This window comes from Cherax quadricarinatus, chromosome 97, assembly GCF_038502225.1.
Source record: "Cherax quadricarinatus isolate ZL_2023a chromosome 97, ASM3850222v1, whole genome shotgun sequence".
Classification (NCBI taxonomy): Eukaryota; Metazoa; Arthropoda; class Malacostraca; order Decapoda; family Parastacidae; genus Cherax; species Cherax quadricarinatus.
The window spans coordinates 3,429,738-3,452,843 of record NC_091388.1 but is presented as its reverse complement, the minus strand read 5'-3'; the positions used below and the strand labels follow the sequence as shown (position 1 = coordinate 3,452,843).

Genomic DNA, 23,106 nt, shown 5'->3' with positions numbered 1-23,106 from the left:
GTATATTTAAGTACAGGTACACATAAGTACACTTAAGTATATTTAAGCACAGGTACACATAAGTACACTTATCATAAGTATATTTAAGTACAGGTACACATAAGTACACTTATCATAAGTATATTTAAGTACAGGTACACATAGGTACACTTATCATAAGTATATTTAAGTACAGGTACACGTAAGTACACTTATCATAAGTATATTTAAGTACAGGTACACATAAGTACACTTACCATAAGTATATTTAAGTACAGGTACACATAAGTACACTTATCATAAGTATATTTAAGTACAGGTACACATAAGTACACTTAAGTATATTTAAGTACAGGTACACATAGGTACACTTATCATAAGTATATTTAAGTACAGGTACACATAAGTAGACTTATCATAAGTATATTTAAGTACAGGTACACATAAGTACACTTAAGTATATTTAAGTACAGGTACACATAGGTACACTTATCATAAGTATATTTAAGTACAGGTACACATAAGTACACTTATCATAAGTATATTTAAGTACAGGTACACATAAGTACACTTAAGTATATTTAAGTACAGGTACACATAGGTACACTTATCATAAGTATATTTAAGTACAGGTACACATAAGTACACTTATCATAAGTATATTTAAGTACAGGTACACATAAGTACACTTATCATAAGTATATTTAAGTACAGGTACACATAAGTACACTTATCATAAGTATATTTAAGTACAGGTACACATAAGTACACTTATCATAAGTATATTTAAGTACAGGTACACATAAGTACACATATCATACGTACTAACGTGTAAATCACCTTCTAGGTTAACCCAGAAAAGTTAGGCAAAGTGACTTACTTCCATTTGTTTTAATTAACATTAGATACACCATAATGTGGAGATATATTTTACCCATCATTTGCATACCTCTTGCAAGGTTTAAGTCATCTTACACTTGGTGTAATATTCAATACAGCTAGAATTTCCTCATAAAACAGGTGAAAAAACCATACCCCGGCCGGGATTGAACCCGCGGTCAGAGAGTCTCAAAACTCCAGCCCGTCGCGTTAGCCACTAGACCAGCTAGCCACAATATACCTAGTTGGATGAATCTTATTGTGGCTAGCTGGTCTAGTGGCTAACGCGACGGGCTGGAGTTTTGACTCTCTGACCGCGGGTTCAATCCAGGCCGTGGTATGGTTTGTTTGCAATCGTGTCATTACGATTTCGTGAGTCAAAACAGGTGAAGGTTAAACTCAGTGGGCGCTAAAACTTATCCGTGTTCCAGGATTTGTTAAGTTTTCTTACAGAAGAGTTGACGTCCAGCAGATCAAGAGTGTTTTAGAGTTCTATATTTGTGTGTTCTCTTTTTATCATGGACTTATTACATCGTCTTCAAGTATCTTCTGCTTCTATCAACTTTTCTGTACTCGACTGAAGAAGCCTACTGTGTAGGCGAAACGTTTCGAAATAAAGATACCTAACTGTTGCATATGTCTTACCTAACAACACTGCTAACAGCCGGGTACCTGAAGAACTATACATGTGTAACATCTGGGTGTCTTTATTTGTTGGCGTTTTGCTATCCAGTGACTTTATCAGTACGAGGACATAATGTGATGACTGCAGAACGATATACTAAAGTGAGGTTATAGTCCCTCAGCCTTGGAGTTGAGCATCGTATTAGTCACCAACTCCAAGACAGAGGGACTGTTTACCTCATCTTTGTATGTCGTTGTATAGTCTTCACATTATGTACTTGTACTGATAAAACCACTAGAATGCGAAAGGTATACGAAAAAAGATACATATTATACATGTCTTAATTCTTCACCTTATCGGTGCTGTATACCATGTTTGTAGATGAATGGTTCAGAGAATCGACATGTTGATAAATTAGACACATGTGCAACTCTTGGGTATCTTTATTGAGGAAACGTTTCGCCACACAGTGGCTTCATCAGTCCATACAAAGGAGAATCTTGAAGAACAGGAGGAGAATATACCATGTACACTGGGTATATATAGGGGTGAGAGGAACTTTTGGCAGACGTATCACATTATAGTATACAACACTACTGACAAGTTGTGCTCGGTCTTTACGCACTCAGCACCTCAGTATGATCTCTGTGAACTTGTTCCACGGTCTCCAGTATTAAAATAACTTTTGTACTCGTCTGAAGAAAGCTGCTGTGTAGGCGAAACGTTTATCAAGATACAAAAGTGCTGTTCATGTCCTATCAGTTAAAACATGCCTCGGGACTTCATTCCGTGCGGGCCTTCTCAAATCCATCCTCTTACAAGCATTCCCCACTTGACTCTTCACGTCACTACGCTCGCTCTATATACTCAGGTACGCTCTACAAATCAGCGGGCTTCCAGCAGCAGCAGCCTGGTTGACCAGGCAAGCACCAGACGAGCCTGGCCCATGGCCGGGCTCCGAAAGCAGTAAAACTCTCGTATATCACCCTACACAGGGCCCAGAGACAATGATGGGGAGCCGCATGGCCTCAGCATAGTCATGATCCCGGCCACAGAACAACTGAATTATATCTACGTCTTGGAGATCCTCAGGCGAGTCATCTTAGAATTCAGACCCTTGTCAGGGCGCAGTTCCTGGCTAATCAGTCATTCTTTTCTGGACACCAGACGTTGTGCCTGTTCATAAGCTTCTAAAGTCAAAGGAGGTAACAGACTTAGTGAAGATGTAGGTGTGCGATCAGTCCCCCTAAGCTTGAACAAGAGGTTTGGGGTGGTGAGTCCCTCATCCTTGAGTGTGTTCAGCTCTCCATAGCTTCAATGACTGCAGGCAGTGATCTGTGAGCGTTTTCCAGCTCTAATATCTCGTAACATGAATGGGGTTGTGAGCACAACATTATTGTAGACGTGAATTGCATATCTCCTTTCCTTTATTTCTCTTGGTTACAAAGTTGTCTTTATCAACACTGATTTTTTCTTGATTTTGTCTTACGGTTTTTGTCTCAAAATATAAATAATTGTGCAAGTTGCTATTTTCATTTGACCATTAGAAGACTTATGTTAATATCTGATAACAAGGAACGCAAGATGGCCGCACTTTCTATATCTGGCAACAAGGAACGTAAGATGGCCACACTTTCTATATCTGGCAACAAGGAACGCAAGATGGCCGCACTTTCTATATCTGGCAACAAGGAACGCAAGATGGCCGCACTTTCTATATCTGGCAACAAGGAACGTAAGATGGCCGCACTTTCTATATCTGGCAACAAGGAACGTAAGATGGCCGCACTTTTTACATCTGACAACAAGGAACGCAAGATGGCCGCACTTTCTATATCTAATAACACGGAACGTAAGATGGCCTCACTTTCTATATCTAATAACAAGGAACGTAAGATGGCCTCACTTTCTATATATAATAACAAGGAACGTAAGATGGCCTCACTTTCTATATCTAATAAGGAACGTAAGATGGCCTCACTTTCTATATCTAATAACAAGGAACGTAAGATGGCCACACTTTCTATATCTAATAACAAGGAACGTAAGATGGCCGCACTTTCTACATCTGACAACAAGGAACGTAAGATGGCCTCACTTTCTACATCTGACAACAAGGAACGTAAGATGGCCTCACTTTCTATATCTGACAACAAGGAATGCAAGATGGCCGCACTTTCTACATCTGACAACAAGGAACACAAGATGGCCGCACTTTCTATATCTGACAACAAGGAATGCAAGATGGCCGCACTTTCTATATCTGACAACAAGGAATGCAAGATGGCCGCACTTTCTATATCTGACAACAAGGAATGCAAGATGGCCGCACTTTCTACATCTGACAACAAGGAACACAAGATGGCCGCACTTTCTATATCTGACAACAAGGAACGCAAGATGGCCGCACTTTCTACATCTGACAACAAGGAACGTAAGATGGCCGCACTTTCTATGACAACAAGGAACGCAAGATGGCCGCACTTTCTACATCTGTCAACAAGGAACGCAAGATGGCCTCACTTTCTACATCTGACAACAAGGAACGTAAGATGGCCGCACTTTCTATATCTGTCAACAAGGAACGTAAGATGGCCGCACTTTCTATGACAACAAGGAACGCAAGATGGCCGCACTTTCTACATCTGTCAACAAGGAACGCAAGATGGCCGCACTTTCTACATCTGTCAAGGAACGTAAGATGGCCGCACTTTCTACATCTGACAACAAGGAACGTAAGATGGCCGCACTTTCTACATCTGACAACAAGGAACGTAAGATGGCCGCACTTTCTACATCTGACAACAAGGAACGTAAGATGGCCGCACTTTCTACATCTGTCAACAAGGAACGCAAGATGGCCGCACTTTCTACATCTGTCAACAAGGAACGCAAGATGGCCGCACTTTGTATATCTGACCGTCGTATTTCCTATACGTTGTATGGCTGCCTTGTTTTTCACATTCTCATGAATATATACAATCCTGAGTATGAAGATTGAGACACGCAACATATGGGAATCTTTATTCAGGAAACGTTTCGCCACACAGTGGTTTCCTCAGTCCAATACAAAGTAGAAATGCGTACTACTACTGTTGTTACTACTATTATTACTGGCACAACTATTACTAGTACTACTGTTAATACTGTTGTTAGTACTATTATTACTGGTACTATTACTGTTATTACTAGTACTATTATGACTACTAGTACTATTATGACTACTAGTACTACTATTATGACTATCACTAGTACTGTCACTAGTACTATTACTAGTACTATTAGTAATACTATGTATATATTTTTTCACCGTGCCATCTAAGGCAGTATCTTCAGGTCTCCTCCTCTCCCCAGTTTTGTTTAGATAATAATTGAAAACGAACCGAAATATCAGCCTAAGGTTGCAGTCGTAAGTACAGATTTATAGTGAAGTGAACCCCCCCCCCCCTACTCGTCTATTTGCAGAGGAGGTGCTAGTAAGAACAGGCCTGTTTGTATTCAACTCACGGCTGCAATTTGTATTCCGCGTTACGAGAATATCACCTGCTTCTCCCTCCTCTATATATATGTTAAGCAACACTTACAGATATATTCATATATCTGTTAGTGTTGCTTAATATATTCTTTGTACATTTAGCGCTGTTCAGACATGATATATACTCTGTGAGGTGTATATCCCTCAGTGTATATTTACTGAGAGTTTGTATTACGAGGATATACTCTTGTAAATTTGTACGTGTAGTATATTGCTGAGTTTTTAAGGGGTTTATCAAGTTCCACATATGATTTGGAGGTCTCCACCTTATTTTCGACAGTGTTTAATACAATGCCTTCGTCTGCTGCATGTCCTAGACTCCAAAACTGTGCTTATACTCACTGAATGGTTATAACTATGACCATAACTTCTAAAGGGGTAAGCCAGCGGAAGGCCTTGGTCAGATGACCAAAAGCTGCAACGGCGGGTACCATCATCCAAGACCCACGTCAGGAAACACTTGTCCTGTTTCCTGACTTCCCTAACCTAAAACTGTGCTTCAGTTCCTTGAAAACTAAGGTGCTTTTCAACACTGAGGGACTGACCACCTCAAATATTTATTATGAATTTTAATTATAAGGGCACACACGTTATTGGTTCATAAAATATACATGTAGATTTAATCAAACATAATGTTATAATTTTAAGTTACTTCTACCCTGGTCTTCGTTATTATACGATATTTGTCGTACGTCACGTAATACTGTACATGTTTGTCAGCATTGTTTATACAAAAATGGGTGACACAATAATAATAATAATATTTTCGTTTAATACAAGTATATGTACAAGGTATACAGACCATAGCTGACATCAGTGACTTACTGCTATAGAGAAAGATTAGGTCAGTTTTGTCCCAGGATGCGATCCACGCCAGTTCACTAACACCCAGGATGTGACCCACACCAGCTCACTAACACCCAGGATGTGACCCACACCAGTCCACTAACACCCAAGATGTGACCCACACCAGTCCACTAACACCCAGGATGTGACCCACACCAGTCCACTAACACCCAGGATGTGACCCACACCAGTCCACTAACACCCAGGATGTGACCCACACAGTTCACTAACACCCAGGATGTTACCCACACCAGTCCACTCACACCCAGGATGTGACCCACACCAGTTCACTAACACCGAGGATGTTACCCACACCAGTTCACTAACACCCAGGATGCGACCCACACCAGTTCACTAACACCCAGGATGCGACCCACACCAGTTCACTAACATCCAGGATGTGACCCACACCAGCTCACTAACACCCAGGTACCCATTTTACTGATGGGTGAACATAGACAACAGGTGCAAAGAAACACGCCCAATGTTTCTACCCTCGATGGGAATCGAACCCAGACTCTCGCCGTGGGAAGCGAGAGCTTTAGCCACCAGGCCACTATGAAATGTGTCAGCCTGAGCTGAGATTTTAAGATATCAGTAGGCATTCTACGGGTGATAGATATACACTTTTAAAGGGTAATAAGTCACAATACCGTGACTGGACCAATACACAAATAACCCGCACATAGGTGAAACAAATTCGTGATAATGTTTGTTCTACTTGAGACATTAATAAGGCGCACCTTTAGTTCAGTTAAGTATTGAATGGGAATGTTGTATGATCATTCTCTTGTTTCAACATCATTACCTAACTTAACCTATCCAAACCTAACTTGTACATTAAACACAACAGATTTACCACTTTTTCTGAATTACGCTTTTATTCAGTATTAAGTGTAGTGCTCCCTTTATTCAGTATTAAGTGTAGTGCTCCCTTTATTCAGTATTAAGTGTAGCACTCCCTTTATTCAGTATTAAGTGTAGCACTCCCTTTATTCAGTATTAAGTGTAGCACTCCCTTTATTCAGTATTAAGTGTAGCACTCCCTTTATTCAGTATTAAGCGTAGCGCTCCCTTTATTCAGTATTAAGTGTTACAATGTGTGTATTCAGTAGGTTGGGAACATGAAGGGTAGGTTGCATCATCCCTGAGGTACACCTCCACGCCACTGCTGCTGATTGGCTGGTCTGGCACGCCTCTGGTTCTTATTGGCTGTTGGCCAACCTTGCCGGCTCATGGGGTAACTTGCCTCACATATCAGCATCACCAGCGCATCTCGTGCCCTTATTACGACCACTCTACATAATATATTACTTTATATACACGTTTCACTGTATAAACATTGTATCAGATAAATTATGGATAATGTGTATTTATCGGTTAAGCCATTACACACAAGTACATTTCAGCTGATTACAATTATCGTGCATGTTAATATATGTGTAAATTATCTAGGATAATCCAAAAATAGTCGAAGTGACTTATACCTTGTATCTATCTACCTGGAGGGTATTCTGGGGATCAACGCCCCCGCGGCCCGGTTCACAACCAGGTCTCCTGGTGGATCAGGGCCTGATCAACCAGGCTGTTACTGCTGTCCGCACGCAGCCCAATGTACGAGCCACAAGAATTTACGAGAAGATAAAATGATTCTTAGATTTATATCAGGAAGTATAAAAATGTAAATCTTTGGTATATACAGTACTTCAACTTGGAATATTTGTCTAGTTCTCGCTCCCACTATTGGTCTGTCACAGAATACACACAAAGGCGATGGAAAATGTACATAAAACAGTGAAGCTGGTCCCTAGTATCAGAAATCTTCCCTGGGACGATATACTGAAGGCACAGAATTTGCACTCTGGGAAATCTTTTCTTTCTTTCAACAAACCGGCCGTATCCCACCGAGGCAGGGTGACCCTAATGGAAAAACGAAAGTTTCTCCTTTTACATTTAGTAGTATATACAGGAGAAGAGGTTACTAGCCCCTTGCTCCCACTCTGGGAAATATATATTATTGTATCTATATGAAACACTAAACCCATGTGGATCATCCAGTACAAGTAGTAATGAAGGCTCAGTCCTCCGTACGTTAATACTAAGACTGACGCACTCTTACAGTCAGTCGGACTTAATTCCAAGTCTACACTCAGGAAAGACATGTAATGGGGGCAGGGCCAGATTAAGAAGTCTCCGGGCCCTAGGCTATTCAGATTGGCCCCCTCAAGGAAGGTTCCTTGATGTTGGTGAGGGGCTCTTGATTTAGGGAATTGGATCTGTGCTCCAGTTCCCCGAATTAAGCCTGAATCCCTTCCACATCCCCCCCCCCAGGCGCTGTATAATCCTCCGGGTTTAGCGCTTCCCCCTTGATTATAATAATAATAATATTTAGATTGGCGGGGCCCCTTTGAGTTACGGGTAAATGAAGCGACCCCTTCCAGCTTGGGGGTGGGGGTGGGGGGGGTCAGTGTGAGCCTGTTTAAGGTCTAATTAAATACATTCTGGCTATTTAGATTAAATTTAATAGAGAAAGTACATCAAGACAACCAAAACCATTTACCAACAGCCATTATAACTATCTTGTTAAATCATGCATTTTAAAGAGAATAAACTCAAGACAGCATAGTATTACTAGATTAGGCTATTAAAGTAGTGACATCATGTACCTATTATATTCAGCATAACCACTACAGCACTATTATTCCCTTTATAAATCACTGACCATTATTATCATTGCATCATGCATAAGACTATCAAATCATATAAACTCAAGAAAGTAAAGAATTGTTTATATTCACAGGCACTTCTTAAATAAACTTTTTTCTGGATTTCATATTGGCAAAATCATCAATTATATTCTGAAAATCAATATTTCTTGTTAGATCAGACTCAATGGTCAACAAGGCTAGGTTACACAATTTGTCTTGGCTCATTGTTGAACGGAGCTGGTTTTTCACTCTTTTCAAAACAGAAAATGAACGTTCTCCTTCACAGTTAGTAGCTGGAAGTGTTAGGTAAAGGCGATACACTATGTCAACATTAGGGAAGGTTTCTGAGATACCTGCATTTCTTAAATGTTTCAAAGCACATTTTTCAGATGGAGCTTTAATCTGATTCATATACCCAGAAAAATGAACTATTTCTCCAACAAATGTGTCCTGAACATCTGCTGAAAGGTGTTGTTGCAACTTTAATGCAGCTTCTCTCAATTCTGCATCTGGCATAGTAGTAATTTTGAACAAAAATCCAAACTTGTCATTGAGATTCTGGTAGATTTCTTTTCTTTTCACCAATTCTGTAATCAGTGAATCCAGAATGACGAAGTATGTAGCTGTCTTACATTTCTGCCTTTGTAGCAACACAATTTCATTGTCTGGCTCTTCAAAATTGCGTTTCCTCTTCCTTGACCGCTGATGATCAGCCCGGTAACTGTAGTCTTTCACCAGCAGTTTAGCTTTCTCTTCAAACATTTCAAAAGCTTCATCATTGCGAAGTGAGCTTACAAATTCCACTAAACCTGCATAGAGGTTAGCACAAGTAGCCATTTCAATTTCAATTTTCTGCAGAGACAATTTTCAGTTTCACCCAACCAACGATTTTCTGATGTGGCTTATGTGTTTCTGGGGAAATATGTAGTAAATTAATTGATGTTCTACATCACTTCCGTCGCAACTTGAAAACTAAGCATTTGCGACGGAAGTGATGTAGAACATCAGTCAATTGAGATCTGTTACTGAAATGATAAAGACTTAAAGACAGGACAAAGTGCTTTTAAAACCTACAAACGGAAGTCAGTTTGCGTTTTTAGGTTTTTCTTTATAGTATTTTTACCAAAAATGCGTCTTTACTGGTCAATTAACCCTATCAGGTACCTCCCTTAACATTTAGAGGCGAAAACAAACATTTATCCATACACATCAATGTCTATCAACAACACTTCAGTTAATTTGTCACAGTACAAGTCTAGATAACGTGTAATTACTACAGAAAATTGGAGAGGAATCTCCCATACTCACCCATTAGCGGGAAAACACAGCTGTTCTGATGTAAACAAAGGCGTGTTGAGTGTTGCCATCTATGGTTAGGTTTATTTATTTTTATTTTATTTTATTTCATTATTTATTTTTGTTTTGATTAATTTTTAAAAATCAATTTTACTCTCCAAACACTTGAACTTTTTAGGTAGGGACCCCTTTGCACTTGCACCATGTGCGCAGTCTTGGATGAGCCCCTGAACCCCTTGGACCGCGGTGCCCCCAAATGCGCGGGGCCCTAGGCAAATGCCTAGTTTGCCTATGCGGTAATCCGGCCCTGAATCGGGGGGAGGTATATTTACCTGGAGTTTACCTGGAGAGAGTTCCGGGGGTCAACGCCCCCGTGGCCCGGTCTGTGACCAGGTGAAGTGTACAAATAGAAAACTGTAATAAATTAAAGGAGTATAAAAAACTGTTTAACTTTCTGAGATGACATTAATGTCTCTTATCGCTTCTGTGAAGAAAATGATAGATAATAGAAACCTTCAAAACTAGGGATGCCAAACCCATGTTGATTCTCGTCAGATCACTTGTTCTTCCTAGGCTGGAATATTGCTGTGCACTAATAGCCCCTTACAAGGCTGGCGAAACTGCTGACCTGGAGAATGCACAGAGAACTTTTATGACACGTATAAGTACAATAAAACACCTCAGTTACTGGGAACGGTTGAAATCCCTTGGAATGCAGGCGAGAAAGATACATCATAATTTACACCTGGAAAATCCTAGAGGTACTAGTCCCAAATTTGCACATGGAAATCACTCCTTATGAAATCAAGATGGGGGAGGAGATGCAACATCCTCCCAGTGAAAAGCAAGGGTGTCATGAGTACACTAAGAGATAACACAACAAATGTCAGGGGCCCAAGACTGTTCATCTGTCTCCTAGCATACATAAATGGGATTATCAGTGGACCCCTGGCTGTCTTCAAGAGGGAGCTGGACAGACACCTAAAGTCAGTACCTGACCAGGCAGGCTGTGGTTCGTATGTTGGAATGCATGCATCCAGCAGTAACAACCTCATTGATCAGACCTTAATCCACCACTAGGCCCAATCATGGACCAGGCTGTGGGGGGGCATTGACCCCTGAAACCCCCTCCGGGTAGGTAAAGTTTCTAAGACCAGACTCACAGCAGTAAATTCAAGTTGGATGAATGTAAATTTAGAAAGTATGTAGGGAAGCAGTGGTTTAGCAATAGAGTTGTAAATGAGTGGCACAAACTGCCAGGAATTGTCATTGTCGGGAGAAGGTTGGGAAACTTTGAATATAGGTTGAACAGGTATGTGAATTGAACCTGTCTAGCATGGGCTGGTAGACCTGCTGCAGTGTTCATTTGTATGTTTATATGTAAAACCATGAGGGAAAGGATTGTGGGAGGGTGCCTTCATGAATGATCCAAGGAATTGGAGCAATCCTCAACTTCCTCAGATTTAACTTGATTATACCATTTCCGAGACACTTTCTGGTCTTTAACCCGTAAACGGTCCAAGCAGATCTACGTTCACATGTGTAGCGCTACAAAAGTAGATCTAAGTTTTTTTTACACATTTTCAAATGTAAAAAAACAAAAAGATGATCTACTTTTTTTACATACTTTCAAATGTTGAAAAAACGTATATACAGTGGACCCCCGGTTAACGATATTTTTTCACTCCATAAGTATGTTCAGGTGCCAGTACTGACCGAATTTATTCCCGTAAGGAATATTGTGAAGTAGATTAGTCCATTTCAGACCCCCAAACATACACGTACAAACGCACTTACATAAATACACTTACATAATTGGTCGCATTCGGAGGTAATCGTTATGCGGGGGGTCCACTGTATACGTTTGGACCGTTTACGGGTTAAGACGTCCTGTTGGTCCATTAATATACCATTATAATAAGAGATGTACATAATTATGGCTAAAGAATGAAAAGAAACACAAACATAAGAACAAGGAAACATGGAAGTATTTTGGTCCGACTTGGACTAGTTAATGGTCTAAGTCAAACTGAATCGTCATACGTTTTCCTGAATGCAGGTTATTTGTGTATGATCATGGATGTAAAAGGCACAGACATATCTTTTCGTATATCAAATAGCCATTGCAATGATTCTGTTTATTTGCTTAAAACTGGTATTCACGATGAATCTTATGTAAGATATTTTTTCCAGCCTGGGGCAGAGTATGTAAAGAGCTGGAGATGGGAAGACAGAATGGCCATGACCCCAGAGGTAAGACTTGAAATTAATGTTCACGTAATGTATATTTTGTAGTTAATGTAGTTAATAGTATACAGTAGGACCGCCGTATCCACGAGTCCATTAACACACAAACTGTCAAGTAGGGTAAACTGAAATTGTGTTCTGATGCCCAAATATTTATGGAAATTATTTTGTTTTACTAAATACTTATCCTTGTTTCTACCTGTGTTTTAAACAAAACACAGGTAGAATGATATAATACCTTAAAGCAAACTGTTGCCATAATGCCCAGTGTGGCGGAGGAATTTTTTATTGGTGCTCACACTGGTGTCACAGGCTTACTTTATCCCATGTAGGCCTGACATTCCCGATCGTAGCCATTTTGAGGGAGTTAGTGGTGTGGGATTATGTGGGAAATCAATAAAATATGATACAATAGAATTGAGCAGGAAGAATTATCAGTTAGCGACATTTTGAGTTTTAGGGAAACCAGTTATGGGCAGAATGAGGTAGAGATGTTGGTGAATATTGGAAACCTATAATTAACATTAATCTGTGTGTGTGTGTGGCAGTACATGCACACATGTTGATCAACCTGTGTGGCAGTTTAAGGGTTACGTAATCAAACACAAGTGCGTAGGGAAGGGAGCCATATTATGTAAGAGAGTGGGCAGGGTACAGGAGAGGTAGAACAGGAAGAGGGAGAAGTAATATTGTAGTAGTTGTAGTAGTAGTAGTTGTAGTAGTAGTTGTAGTAGCAGTAGTAGTTGTAGTAGCAGTAGTAGTTGTTGTAGTAGCAGTAGTAGTTGTAGTAGCAGGTCAGTCATTACTGATCCAGCAAGTCACTAATCCGGTTCCATCACTAATCCAGCACTAATTTCAGCTAACATAAGTATTTCACCCATTTTATGAGGCACTTATTGAGTGCAGTTCACTCTGACATACCAGCATGTGAATTTCTTAAGGAATTTAATGATCCCAATGATGCCGGATTAGTGATGGTCATCCTGTAGTTATTAGTACTAATAATACAAGTACAGTGGACCCCGCCTTACGATATTATTTCATTCCAGAGGTCTGTTCAGGTGTCGTTACCGACCGAATTTGTTCCCATAAGGAATATTGTGAATTAGATTAGTCCATTTCAGACCCCCAAAAATACACGTACAAAAGCACTTGCAAAAATACACTTACATAATTGGTCGAGTTGGGAGCTGATGGTAAGGCGGAGGTCTGTTCAGGTGTCGTTACCGACCGAATTTGTTCCCATAAGGAATATTGGTCGAGTTGGGAGGTGATGGTAAGGCGGGGGTCCACTGTATAGTGAAAGTATGGCAGTGTCTAGTTTATTATTTAAAGAAAACTATAATAAAGTGGACCCCGGTTTACGATCAGCTCCCAATGCGACCAATTATGTAAGTGTATTTATGTAAGTGCGTTTGCATATGTATGTTTAGGGGTCTGAAATGGACTAATCTAATTCACAATATTCCTTATGGGAACAAATTCGGTCAGTACTGGCACCCAAACATACTTCTGGAATGAAATAATATCGTAAACCGGGGGTCCACTGTACATCCTGACAACATAATCTGTTATTGGCAATTCATAAAGAAATAATCAGTTTATGTAGTAACATAAGAGAAAGTAGATAAAAGAAGATTGGCAATAAGTGTTTTTTTTAAGTGGGAAAGATTTACTTTGTGATTAGATTTGTAGATTGTGTCAGCGTTAGTTTTACCTTTGATGAGTTGTGAGAGCCTGGTCTTGGACCAGGCTTGTTTGGTGCTTGCCTGGTCAACCAGGCTGCTGCTGCTGGTGGTCCTGGTCCAGGCTTGTCTGGTGCTTGCCTGGTCAACCAGGCTGTTGCTGCTGATGGTTCACTGACCCACATATCCATCATAGCCTGGTTGATCTGGCACCTGGTGAAGATACTTGTCCAGTTTCCTCTTGAAGACTTCTGTAATTGTTCCAGCAGTTTTTCTGACATACAGTGGTACCTCGGGGTATGAACAGCTCAAAACTCGACCAATAATGCAAGTGTATTTGTGTAAGTGCTTTTGTAAGTGCATTTTTGGGGGTCTGGAACAGATTTATCTAATTTACATTATCCCTTATGGGAATAAATTTGTTCAGTATCAGCACAGGAACAGCCTTGTGGAACGAATTAAGTTCGTATCCCGAGGTACCACTGTATTCTGCTAAGATGTTGAATAGTCTGGGACCACAGATGTTGATACAGTGTTTCCTTATTGTGCCCATGTCACCCCTGCTTATCACTGGGTTCATTTTGTATCTCCTTTCATATCTCTCACTCCAGTGTTACAGTAGTGTGCAGATTCAGGATACGACCCTCAAGTACTTTCCAGGTACACCTACCATCCGACTTACGACCTGCTCGACTTACGACCTGCTCGACTTATGACCACTCAACTTACGACCGTGTTTTTTATGCCAAATTTCTGGGAAATAAACAAGTATTTGTGTTGTACACAGTGTTTATCCTAAACCTTACAGTATAAAATACAGTACTAACAACATAAAAAGTAAACTAAAACATGAAATACCAAAATAAAACAATAAAATAGTCATTACAAAAATGTTTTGTTGATATTCAGTAGTAAAGTTCGACTTATGACCATTTCAACTTACGACCGGCTTCTCGGAACTGAACTCAGTCGTAAGTCGGATGGTAGGTGTATATATTTTTATGAAGAAAAAAGGCACAATACCATGACTGGAATCATACACAGATATACTATGTATAAATGGTTTATAAAACCAAGTTGATAAGACATTTGTGCAACATTTGGGAATCTTTATTCTGGAAATGTTTTGCCAGCCAGCGGCTTCTTCAGTTCGATCAGTCCCTCAGCCAGCGGCTTCCTCAGTTCGATCAGTCCCCCAGCCAGCGGCTTCTTCAGTTCAATCAGTCCCTCAGCCTGCGGCTTCTTCAGTTCGATCAGTCCCCCAGCCAGCGGCTTCTTCAGTTCGATCAGTCCCCCAGCCAGCGGCTTCTTCAGTTCGATCAGTCCCTCAGCCAAGGCTGAGAGACTGATTGTTAATGACCTTCGTGTAGTAGATTACACTTTACACTCCATTAACCAAGCAACCAGTCTTAATGACCCTTGTGTAGCAAATTGCACTTTAAATCCCATTAACCCCCCAGCCAGTCTTAATGACCCTTGTATAGTAAATTACGCTTTAAACCCCATTAACCAATCAACCAGCTTAGCATAATGACCAACCCTCATGTAGTAGATAGACTTTAAACTCCATTAATCCACCATCCAGCCTTAATAACCCTTGCATAGTAGATAGACTTTAAACCCTGTTAACCAACCAGCCTTAATGACCCACATGAAGCAGAATGTCTGTAAATGTCATTAATCATTGACTAATCAAGACTTAAGTGATTTTCTTTAAGTTTTAATGAACCCGAGCTTATTACCTCTGTAACTGTTATTTTTTTCTATTTGCAGGGAGTGGGATTGCGTATTATCAGGAAAACAGTGAACACCCAGCACTACAAGGTATGTATCTGCCTCATCCCAGTCTGGCTAACTGGTCTCCCTGAATTCCTTCACAAAATGTTACCTCACTCACACTCCATGAGCTTGTGGGGTCCCAGAAACCTGATAAGCAAGAAAATAGAGTAATATTAAGAAGTATAGTCTGTATTAGTGTATTTTGAAAAAGTGTCAGAAGTGTTGTATGATACAGAAGTTATTTATTTGTATATATGGATGTGGCCTTTTAATTTGTTGCAGACCATACCACGGGCGGGATTGAACCCGCGGTCAGAGAGTCTCAGAACTCCAGACCGTCACATTAGCCACTGGACCAGCTAGCCACAATAAGATTCGTCCAACTAGGTATATTTCTGCACCATAGGAAGGTTAGCATAGGCACCACTGTGACCACAAATGCAAGTTTTTACAGACGAATCTCCAACTAGCGTGGCTGTGACGAACTCTAGCTCAAGTCCCCTCAATGCCGTCAACATGACTCGCGAAATCATAACGACACGATTGCAAACAAACCATACCACGGGCGGGATTGAACCCACGGTCAGAGAGTCTCAAAACTCCAGACCGTCGCATTAGCCACTGGTATGGTTTGTTTGCAATCGTGCCATTACGATTTTGAGAGTCAGTTTGTTGCAGATTTTAAACCACATCTGTATTAGTGTACAGCCTCTCTTCACTTAGCGACATACTTGTTTACCGACGACTCGGACTTACAACAGGCTCTCTGACCAGTATGCATACCTAAATAGTGTATATTAGAGCTGATTTTCTCTATTCTGTTTATTACAATATACAGTACACTACTGTATAAAAATTAAAAAAAATACCAGAAATGTTATAAATGGTGCAAAAGTGACATTAAAAATATCAAAGATGGCTGACAAACCCACTACCATTATAGTAGTATTCTCCTTGCTTAGCGATGAATTCATTGCCAATGTGGTCTTAGGCATGGAACTCCATCATTAAGTGAGGAGAGGCTGTATTTTGAAAAGGTGTCAGAAGTGTTGTATAATATACATGTTATTTATTTGTACATGCTGATGTGGCCTTTTAATTTGTTGCAGATTTTAAACCATTTGACCTGGAGGCCTGGTGGGGCAAGAGACTATACCAGAATTTGACGCAGTCTTAAAACATAGATTTGGTATACCTGTAGTTTACAACAGGTAACTTAGGCTTAATGTTTTCTCAAAAACAGCATTGTAATAACTTTGATAATGACCATATACACAGCAAACACTGTAGCTATACAGCAGTGACCATAATTGAGTCTCATACTTTAACAAGTATTGCCTTATGATTTTTAAACCATTGAAGCGTTTTGTGAGCACGCTTAGCCATTTACTGTATCCTTAAGCATTTAATTCTAAGAAGCTCAGTGTACAGATGCTCCTTGACTTACAATGGGGTTACATTCCAACAAACCCATTGTAAGTCAAATATGAATGCGATGTGGTGAATAAGTAAGTAAATAAATACTGTCACTAAATAAGTCAATAAACAAATAATTACTATAACTAAATACCGGTATTGAAAAGCAAATGAATACAAGTTATGGACTTCCCGTCATGCTGGATAATTTTCTTAAGTTTCACCGTAAAGTAAATGCTTTAGCATCGTCACAAGTCGAGGAGCACCTATAAATACACCCTTTATCAGGTAGAGAGAGTTGGTGTTTACTGGCTCTTCTTCCAGGAAAAATGAGTGTGATGTGTCAGTATTGCAGGTTAAAATAAATTACCATGTTGATGGCATACTTGATGAGACTGTTGAAATGTGTGAAAGAGCAGATGATCTGTATGCAAGTAGTTTCCCTAGATTCCGGGGAATAGTATCCTAGCAGATGAGTAGGTTAAATGAGATGCAGTAGTTCAACTTTGTAGCATTCCATAAAAAAAAAGGAATTCTCCAGATACTTAATGTATTTTCTGGCATATAAGGTGCACAAGTGTAGGTTGCTTGCTGGCGCCATGTTCAAAGCATTTGTAACATAACGTTAGTAAACAACTGCTAATGCATAACACAAAGCCTACCCTTGACCCTTAGGTATATATAAGACTCAGGCTGATTTTCCTAGACTTTCTGTGAGGGGGGGAGGGAAAAAAACGAGCCGTATATACCAGAAAATACAGTAATTATTCCTTGGCACACACATGGGATGACCCCAACTTGCAAATGCCCGGAGTTATAAGTATTCACAAATACTAATGGGGCACTGAGAAACAAATTAGATTTGTACTACTGCCTATTCACACTTATAAACATGAGGATCATAAGCAGCCTTTGTAATGTTTTTTTATGGGAAAAATATGTTCTGTGTCACAAATAACTCGATTGCAATTTTGACCATCAGGATTGCAACTCTCTCATTAGTTTTTTATCCCTTATTCATGGAAACCACTCAAGCTATAGTCTTGTAGCTCACATTATCTTGGCCACTCATTTAGTGGGTCCATGCTTAACACTACTGTACCTATGACCCCTTTGGATTTTGTACTTTTTAAAAAAGTATATGACAACTCTTGCATATTTTAATTACAAGATCAAAATAGCTTTTATAAGCAAATTGTTGCAAGTTCTGAAGATGTCAATGTATTGTTTGTCATGTATTTTTGTACAAACGACCCAGTGTTATTGACGGATACATAGTGGGCGCTACGGTAATTTATACTCTGGCGCCACAATGGTGTTTTCATGCTTTCCAAACGACGTACATTTTGAGTGTGGCAGGTTAAGAAATATTATATATTTCTGATTCTGTTTGCCATACAGTACAAAACCACTGACTACAGACACCGGAAAGGCAAGTTAATAAACAAGATAATTTTAACATCTGTATACACATGCTGTTAGTTACAGTCTCATACCCAAGATTTTTCTGCAGTAAAGTCTTCAAAGTAAAGTCTTTTCTTCAGTAAAGTATTGTCAAAGTAGAGTATTTTCAAAGAAAAATCTACTTTCATTTTGCATTTATATTAGTTTACACCCTGCCTCGGTGGGAGACGGCCGACTTGTTGAAAAAAAAAAAAACAAGAAATTACTGTTGAAATATCTTTTTCATTGTGTTTGTCCTGTTTCTCTAATAACATGTGTATAGCAGTTTTATTTACACCAACATTTCACAAATTTTGTAATCAATCTCTTGCACAAATTGAGTTAATTGTATAAATTAAGCAAGAATACACACACGATGTGTAGATATGGATGATTTTTATGTATAATGTTGACTTGTGTCTATAGTTACTTGTTGCATTGGGTTCCCTCAGTCATCTTTCTTTGCAGTTGATTGCAACGTACTTTACTGAGGTCTATTTTGTTGTACTTTTTTATAGGAAGATTACCTCTCATAGGAGGTGCCTTGATGCCATTTACGGGCTCGTGATCCAAGGAAATGGACTTGTCTTGGGATCAAATGTGAATGCCTCCTATGGGTCACGTACCGCATGTAATGTATGTGCGATGTACATAATGTATGTGTATGATGTACGTGCTCACACAATGTATGTGTATGATGTACGTGCTCACACAATGTATGTGCACACAATGTATGTGTATGATGTACATGCTCACATAATGTATGTGCACACACAATCTTTGTGTATGATGTACGTGCTCACACAATGTTCATGCACACATAATGTTTGTGTATGCACATGTGCGTGCACATTGTGTGTTATGAACAAAAGCATTGGTTTTTTTTTTACAAGTGAAGCTTTTTACAATAGCCTAATTTATATTGACATGGCGTATGTTTTGCATTTTTGAGGTGATGTTGAAAAATTGGGCAATTTCAGTCCATAGTACTTTTTACGATATGGAAAACCCAGCTAAGCATTTTTAATATGAACAAGTTGAACAAGAGGCTTCTGAAATAGCTGAATAGTTTGGTTATTCACTAATATTATATGATCCTTATGGGCAAAAATATAATTATTGTACATTTTGAACAATATGTACATTAGTGTTCAATTTTGGCTGCTTTATTTTTGTTTTAATATAGCATAGTGTTTGTAAATTCCTAAAGTCTTGAAATTATTGTACATAGTAAATTTTTATTTATATTATTCATTTTAGGTGGGTATTTTACGTGTTTTGTGTGCGTGTAAAAATATTTTGTTTGACCTTAGGACGATGATAGAGGGCGTTACTGTACACCTTACTTAAACAGTAATATATTTAATTTATTGTACAAAATGTTTTTATGTTAACTTTATCAGTGTTTGATAAAATAGGTTTGTGTACAAATTCACTTCCCATAGTTTGGGATTCATTTTTTTCAAGAGGAGGAAAAATTGTGGAGTCACGAGGCTCCGAGCGTAGTATTGCCCTGTGTGTCGCGTGTCACCCATGTCCAGTGTCAGTTGGTTGAAGAGGTTGTCTCCCTTAGGGCCTAAGACTCAGATCCCCTATTGACACGTGTCAAGTGTGATTTTTTTATTTAACTGTTACCATAATAAGTACAGTTTATCATTATAGCTTTGATATATTTTTTTAATGTGTATTCTGGCCATGTGATACAATAGTCGAAGTAGCAAAATGAGCGCAGTTCCTTGGGGGCACAACCTAATTGTTTAGTCTGTGATATTATTTTGTTTCTGGTGACACTTTTCACACATTGAGACAAAGTATTTTGAACCAGTCTTGATGCTGGATATCTTTGACCTGACATAGTTTGTACAAATAAACATGGAAATTGCTATTCTATTTATAACCTTTTGTTAAGCTTGAGTTCTGATGGTGAAAAGTAACATAGTGCTTGTACTCAGAGCTGGATTAATATTTTGTAGGCCCCTGAGCTACAGGTACTGTGAGACCCCAGTGATACTTTGAAGAGGAGGAAAGGGGGTAAAAGGGGTTTTGTGTGCAAAGGCCTCTTCAAGGGGGGCTGCTTGGCGTGGTGAAGAGGCTCTTGGTCTGAGGAATTAGCCCTGTCGGTCTTCTTCCTCAGACTGAACCTAATTACCCCCCATTCTCCCCTCCCCTATCCCATCCTCCCCTTTTTCCATTCCTCCTCCTCCTCCCCACCCCTCCCTTTTGCCCTTCCACTTTTTGGCCTTTTGGATTTCTCCCACAGGCGCGCTAGTTCCTAGGTAGGGGAAAGGACACCGGGGTCCATCCCATTCCGTTGAGGTTCTTGGCGGTGGCGTAGTTTGCCATGGAATCTGGATTGCCTGGGGATGTCCCGATCCCTCTCCGGTATCCCGGAGTAGCTTTGGGTGTCTTTCGGGCGATGGGTGTATCTCTGGAAGCCACCTTTCGGATTCCAGGGGTGGTGGCCGAAGGAGGTATGCTTTGTGGCGGATATCCGGCCGCCCTCTCTTTTGTCCACCGAGGTAGCTCGGCAGATGTGAGGTTGCTATCCCGGATTGCTGGTTTACTGGCATGAAGGGTAGGGTATGGCACGGGTTCCATGCTGCATCTGCGCTACTAGCGGTGCTGAGGTCTTCTTGGGCGCGGAGGAAGATTTCCGGCCCTTTCATTCCTCCTGGGAACTATTCCTCCCCGCTCCCCCCTTTTTTTATTCTTTTTTTTATTTTTATTTTCTTCTCTTCTCTTCTTTTTTTTTTCTTAAAAACAAAAAGCAAAGGAGTAACCTAACCATGGAGAACCCAATCCATGAACCCACTACCCCCGGGCCCCTTCTTGATACCGCACCCCATTCTGACCCTGCCTTGTGTTTAGACCACTCTTCGGACACTCCTGATGCCCCTGTACCTCTTGCTGGTGCTGTTTCCTCACCCGCTTCAGGTACCGGGGCTTTGACTGACTCCTTCGATTTGTCTGACCTCCGCTCTCCTTTGACTATGCTTCCGGCTTCTCCCTCTATGGTACGGCAATTTTCGAATCGCCCGCCCATTTCACGCCGGACCAACTCCGGTCCTACTCCTAAACGCCAACGTCAATCTCCTGATGATGCTCCTTCGTTACCTTCCCATTCTACTCGGAAAAGACCGACACGTCAAACACTCCCTCTCCACGCTCTGTTTCTGACCACACAATGGACTAAATTCTTTACTTTAAGACCGACTTCTTCTGCCTACCTTTCTGACCATAGTATTGGCAAAGCGCTCCTGCGTCATGTTGGTAGAGATATTTCATTTCATGCTCTCAAGAGCGGTATGTGCATCGTCACTGTCCAGAATGCTGCCCAAGCTCATGATCTTTCTCTCCTTTCGAATATCAATACTACTCCTGTCACTATTGAAGAACATCTTTCTCTCAATTCTTGTAGTGGTACTGTCATTCTGCCCCATACCATAGTCCAACAGAATTTCCAGTCATGTGGCAATGACATTTTTGAACAGCTGGAACTCCAGGATCTCCCAATCCTCAAAGTAGACACTTATGTCCTTCCTGCCCGGGGGCGGAGACGTTACCCTTGCAATGTGGCTCGTTTAACTTTTGACAGCCGAGAACTCCCGTCCTCTGTATATGTCGCGGGACATCGGTTACAAGTTCGAAAGGTGATACCTACACCGCAACAATGTAGAAATTGCTGGCGTTTTGGTCACCCAGCGAAATATTGCAGATCTATGGCCGAATGCCCAGTCTGTGGTGTCGACGACCATTCTAATACATCTTGCAGTCAACCTCCATCTTGTCTTAATTGTAATGAAGCTCACCCTTCGTACTCCCGCCGTTGCCAGGTCTACTTAAATGAACGTGAAATCCGTTGCCTCAAAGAGGCAGAAGGTCTCCCTTATGCTATGGCAGTTACTCATCTCCGCCTCCAGGGGAGACTACCCCGTGTTTCTTATTCTCGTGTTTCCAAACATCCCCCCACTTCTGGGGTCCCATCTTCTGCAGCCTCCTCTGTTGTTACCCCTCCCATAGCCACTACGGCATCTAATCCTTTTGCTGTCCTTGGCTTTGACGTCCCGACTATAACTCGGTCTGTTCTCACATCTTCGCGTCCTTCCTCACAAGCCCCAGTATCGACAAGACCTCGTACGACACCTAATACCAATCGCCCCTCTACTCAGAAGTCCAAAAAATCCACATTGCTCAAATCTTCTTTGCCCCTTCCTTCCCTTCTTCCACCTCCACACTTTACCTTTCCAGTCTCTGTACCTAGTTCTTCCCCTCTCTCTGGCTCTATTACAAGTGTGGAGATTCACCCTCCTCCTCGTACTATGCCTTCCACCCCCGTCCCCTCCCAAGTTTCTCCCTCTTCTGCCACCTCCCAGGTTTCTGCCTCTTCTGTCCCCCCCCACACTTCATCTCCAGTCCCTTACACTCTTCCCTCCCCCTCTACTTTGGTACAGTCCATTACTGTCCCAATCTTTACTCACCCTCCTCCTTCTATCTCCAATATGGTCTCCCATACATCTTTGAATTCAGAAACACTTGAAGCCATTTCAGAATATATTGCAGAGACTAAACCTTCAATGGACACTGATTCACTTCCTGTTCCTTCTCTTCCCTCTCCTCCATCTTCACAACCCCATTCTTCGCAACGCTCCGTTCCTTTGCTACTTGAAC

The 23,106-nt window shown here is 40.6% G+C and overlaps 1 protein-coding gene across 2 annotated transcripts in view; it reads left to right on the top strand.

Annotated features, from left to right (window-relative positions):
• The window catches only part of LOC128705014 (MAPK regulated corepressor interacting protein 2), a 57,965-nt gene extending 37,644 nt beyond the window's left edge, over positions 1–20,321 (top strand). Inside the window, exons 4-6 of one of the 2 annotated variants that reach the window (XM_053800252.2) lie at positions 12,062–12,121; positions 15,574–15,624; positions 16,689–20,321. In XM_053800252.2, the coding sequence (XP_053656227.1) occupies positions 12,062–12,121; positions 15,574–15,624; positions 16,689–16,756 (179 nt within the window). In that variant the 3' untranslated portion in view covers positions 16,757–20,321. The remainder of the gene's footprint in view (positions 1–12,061; positions 12,122–15,573; positions 15,625–16,688) is intronic. The other variant, XM_053800253.2, reaches the window with a different exon arrangement.
• The last annotated feature ends 2,785 nt before the right edge of the window (positions 20,322–23,106 follow it).